Source organism: Dacryopinax primogenitus (assembly GCF_000292625.1).
Source record: "Dacryopinax primogenitus strain DJM-731 SS1 chromosome Unknown DACRYscaffold_2, whole genome shotgun sequence".
NCBI classification, from domain to species: Eukaryota; Fungi; Basidiomycota; class Dacrymycetes; order Dacrymycetales; family Dacrymycetaceae; genus Dacryopinax; species Dacryopinax primogenitus.
This window is the reverse complement of record NW_024467199.1, coordinates 1493834-1497869: the sequence shown is the minus strand read 5'-3', so window position 1 is coordinate 1497869 and position 4036 is coordinate 1493834. Positions and strand designations below refer to the sequence as shown.

General features: G+C 51.1%; 2 protein-coding genes across 2 annotated transcripts in view; both read right to left on the bottom strand.

Moving 5' to 3' along the window:
* Positions 1–376, bottom strand: part of DACRYDRAFT_104201 (uncharacterized protein) — a gene marked incomplete at both ends in the record, with an annotated part of 2769 nt that extends 2393 nt beyond the window's left edge. The window contains 3 exons of the mRNA XM_040767890.1: positions 38–83; positions 146–313; positions 361–376. Of these exons, the coding sequence (XP_040632610.1) occupies positions 38–83; positions 146–313; positions 361–376 (230 nt within the window). The remainder of the gene's footprint in view (positions 1–37; positions 84–145; positions 314–360) is intronic.
* Positions 377–1171: 795 nt separating this feature from the next.
* Positions 1172–3246, bottom strand: DACRYDRAFT_20115 (uncharacterized protein). The gene is made up of 9 exons (XM_040771798.1): positions 2961–3246; positions 2808–2912; positions 2551–2749; positions 2367–2485; positions 1924–2317; positions 1680–1871; positions 1472–1630; positions 1250–1416; positions 1172–1200 (listed from the first exon to the last, which is right to left on the bottom strand). Exons 3-6 carry the CDS (start codon positions 2687–2689, stop codon positions 1795–1797), a joined length of 729 nt encoding a protein of 242 aa, XP_040632609.1. The 5' UTR covers positions 2690–2749; positions 2808–2912; positions 2961–3246; the 3' UTR covers positions 1172–1200; positions 1250–1416; positions 1472–1630; positions 1680–1794.
* Positions 3247–4036: the final 790 nt, after the last annotated feature.

Genomic DNA, 4036 nt, shown 5'->3' with positions numbered 1-4036 from the left:
CTGGTGATCGGATCGGGTCGGACGTAGGTGAGCTGACCCTATGTGCGGGGGGGGGGTGGAGAGGAGGGAGCCGCCGTCTGAATCTGAGGAGCTCGACATAAAGGTCAAGCCAGACGACGAAGGCTTGATCCCGTGGCTGGGGTACAGTGCAGAGCCAGCGCTGGTTGGGGTATCTCCATCATCGCAATCCTCAATCTCAAGGCCAGTCCATGGCTTGTTGGCGATGCGAATGGTGTGAGTGCTTTCGGGCGCGAACCCTCCCTCTGGATGAGGGAGGAGGCATGTCTCAGACCATCCGCCTTCGTCTCCGTATCTGTGACATGTCAATATTATGAAAATGACCTGCGCCCAAAGGCGTACCAGTGCGTCCTTCCATAGTAATAAACATCATGCAGCCTGTAGAGGGGCAATTGAGGAAGTAGGCTTCGATAGGACAATGGTTTGTCTTCTTCTAGGCCAGTGGATTGCGGGACCTGACATTGTAGTTACCAATGATGGTTCCTCTCTAGATCGCTTTCTCAACTCTCAATGGGATGAGAACATACACAAGAGCCGGACAGAGTAGAACACACTGATGAGGATCCTTCGACGTCCATCTCATCCCTGTCTGATCTCGATTCATCCTCTTCGAGGCGCAAGACCCTTGCTAACCCTCTTACCTATGATCTTGGCAGGATCGTTCTGCAATCATTGTGTGAGACTGATGAGAAGAATACCGAGGGTGCCGACTGTGGTAATTATGGGAGATCAATCGAAGGTATTAAGCTGCCGTAGATCAGCAGATAATTTCAGAGCACATAGAGTGTTGAACCGGAGGAGGACGGCAATACGATTGTGGTTGCCCGTGGCCGATGATACATGCCAGGATCTGGCGAGGATCCCGATCCGTCAGTGCAATGACCGATCGGCGAGCCGTAAGGGTTAGGCGAGCTCGGACAACCCTTCTCCAGCGATGCTTGATATGGTATTGAACATATTCCATTCAGAAAATCCAAGGATAAATAACAATACAGCCCCTTCGACAGCGCCATTGCAGGAGAATACTGAATGTGTCTGAATGGATATGCTCACCACTTATGTTATGATTCGAGAGCTTGACAACTCATGCCTTGCAGCTGAACGGTATCCCACCGAACGCTGATGTGCTTTGCAATAAACGTCGCTTTCGGTGATCTCAGCAAGTTGATATTCATTCTCGCTCTATGCTGTGTGTCAGATAAACGAGTTGCATGTCCAAACGAGTACTTACCGGATACGATTAGCTAGATGCTGCATGTGCTCTTGGTATCCAGAAGGGTCTGTGGTCTTCCATTCTTCGAGGTTTGTCATAAGCCAGTCGCAAGTGCTCTTATATGTCTTGCGAAAGTTTCTCGGAATGAAACAACCGGTTTGCCACTCTTCGATTGCATTTTTTACCTAGTCATCACGCTGAGCACCGCAGAACACGATTTGACCGCTTGTAGACACCTACGGCACTGCAGGAGACAGCCAGCGCACCATCTGGCATAGATAGGAACTCCCGATGGTGCGAGAGTCCATCCGCATTGTCGCTTTCCTCGGAGAAAAGCTGCGGACCCAAGATTTTGTCTAGGACTGCATTGTCAAACGGTCCATCGGGTTGAGGATGCGACTGAGAGATGAATTCAGTTTTAAAAAATTTATGCATACTACCAACTCACGCCACTGAAATCCACCTGTCAAAATGTGTAATATGCAATATCCTCACTCTTGTCAAGCAAAACACTGCAGATAGACTTGATATCCTCTGCCGACAGAGGACGTCCTCGCCCGTCCTCAAAGTAATGGGTCTTGACTGATTTTCTTGCCTTCGTCTTGATCTGGCCACAAACCTGACCTAAAACATCCCGCAACTGAATGGGTGCTGTTAGATGACACGGACTCAGTCAGAAGGATAAGGATTACCCAGCTTGTAAATCCCACAACTGGCATTGCCTGCCAATTCCATCGTCGGTCCGCCTCTAGTGATGGCCAACTCGTTAGCCTTCCGAACGGCAGATTTGATCATGTCAGCGATAGCTGCTTTGTCCAGGGGAAACGGAGTGCTCTTGTACATGTGGAGCCGCATTTCAGATTTCGCATCGTTTAAAGTCCTCTGCATCGCTGCATCGTAGTCCGATATACACAAACTCGCGATCCTATCGTCAACGTGAGCAGAAGCGGGCTCTGCTGCTATAAGCGTGTTCTCTCTGGGCGAAGGGGAGTTGGCGTCAGGACTGACTACCATATCCGTGCGTGCTCCTGATTTGGCAGATAGAGAGCCACCAGGTCTACGGCGCTTTTGCGCACGATCATATACCTGTACATGATGTTTCAGTGTTTCCAGGACACTCCGTAACGACACATACCGGCATCCTGACTTCACTCGTCGAAGGAACGACACGGTCGCCAGATTCGTCCAAAGCAGAAGCTGGTCTCTTGGCCATCGCGTTGGTCAGGCGCGGCTGCGTCGAAGATGAGGTGGATCCTGGGAGCCGCAGCAGGTGGTAAGACACATTAGAGGGAGAATACATGGAAGGCTCATAACCATACCCTTGTGTTTCTCGAGCACAGCGAGAATGAGCTCCACGTCGACACCCCTGTCCAACGCATCTGCCACCCACTTTTCTGCAGATTCAATGGATCTGGGCTCTATGCTTGTACGGTGTCTGTCCTTCTCCGAGTCTTCCATGTCCCGAAGGGTTGGCTTGCTGAGCGATGCAGAGACCACAGAGCTCGGACGAGCTCGCCCCTGTGACTCGCCGATAGCTGATCAGCAAGTCATCTCATCGTGCCAGTCAGGAGCACACCTTGGCAGCTTTTTCTCTCTGTCATCTCTGTCCACGATATCCAGTGTGCTGAGTCTCTTCAATGATTGTTGACGAAGGTGCCTGGATTCCCCAAGAAATCGAAAGCTGACGACAACATTAGCGCTGCTTGGAAGAGCGGGGCCAGCGACGTACAGCCTGTGCATTAATCAGGGCCCCAGAAGGTAACTCAGTGTCCCTCCGCAAGAGCATAGAGGCAGCTATATGTATAGCGAGGATCCTGTTGGGATAGGAGACGAAGGAACACCTGCGTGGTGCTCTCCTGTCGAAGGTAGGTGGACCGGAGGCAATCTCTGGATCAGAGACAGGAGACCGCGTGAGAAGTCTGTCAACTATAGGGGCGTGAGCACATCTTTCATTCACGAGTATCACGGTATATCAGGTAAACAGCTACAGTATGCATATGTGGAGCGGAAGGCGGCATCAAGCCGCAGTGTGTGCAGAGGAGCCGTGAGCGCTGCCACCGCCATGGGCCCTGTGGCTGCCACTGCTGCGGCCCTTGCCCTTCTTCGACCCTCCTTTAGCCCAATTACCATCCTTCCCATCACCTTTTTTTTTTTCCCCACCTTCGCCTTCCTTCTTCTCAGTCGTGGCTATGTCTTTGAACCTGATCATCTTGGGTGTGAGGTTTGAACCGTTCTTCCGGCAAGACAGGCAGCCAGGGCATAGGGATGTGTGTTAGGGCAACACAGGCTGACTAAGTCTGCTCACCTAAGAGTGCCAAGAGTCTAAGCAGGCAACAACAAAGTGGAGTAGACCTGATGACTAAGACCTATCTACAGTATAGGTACCTGTGGATGATCCTAAGAGACCAAGTCTGAAGAGACAGTCCCCAGGCAGAGTAGGCCTTATATTTATACCTCTGTGGTGGAACCTGCTAGAACATCTTGCTTACTCAGCCTAGTCAGGTGATCAGGTCATATGACCAAGGATGAGGTCATATGAGGTCATGCACAGCCATGCACAGCAGGTCACCTGACCATCCAATCCTTCCAGCAGGTTCCAGCACATGCCAAGGTATACCAGCTACTTCCATGTCATAAAGGCTTAGTCATGTCTCTTGACCAAGCAATGAGCTGGTGCCCTGACAATGTGCACCCTTGGTGCAGCAGAGGTATCTGTATGAAGCTCCACCATAATGTGCATACAAGGATTGTCCAAGTGATGGATAGACAAGCTGTGCAGCATGTCAGGAAGCAGCAGAAGTAGTG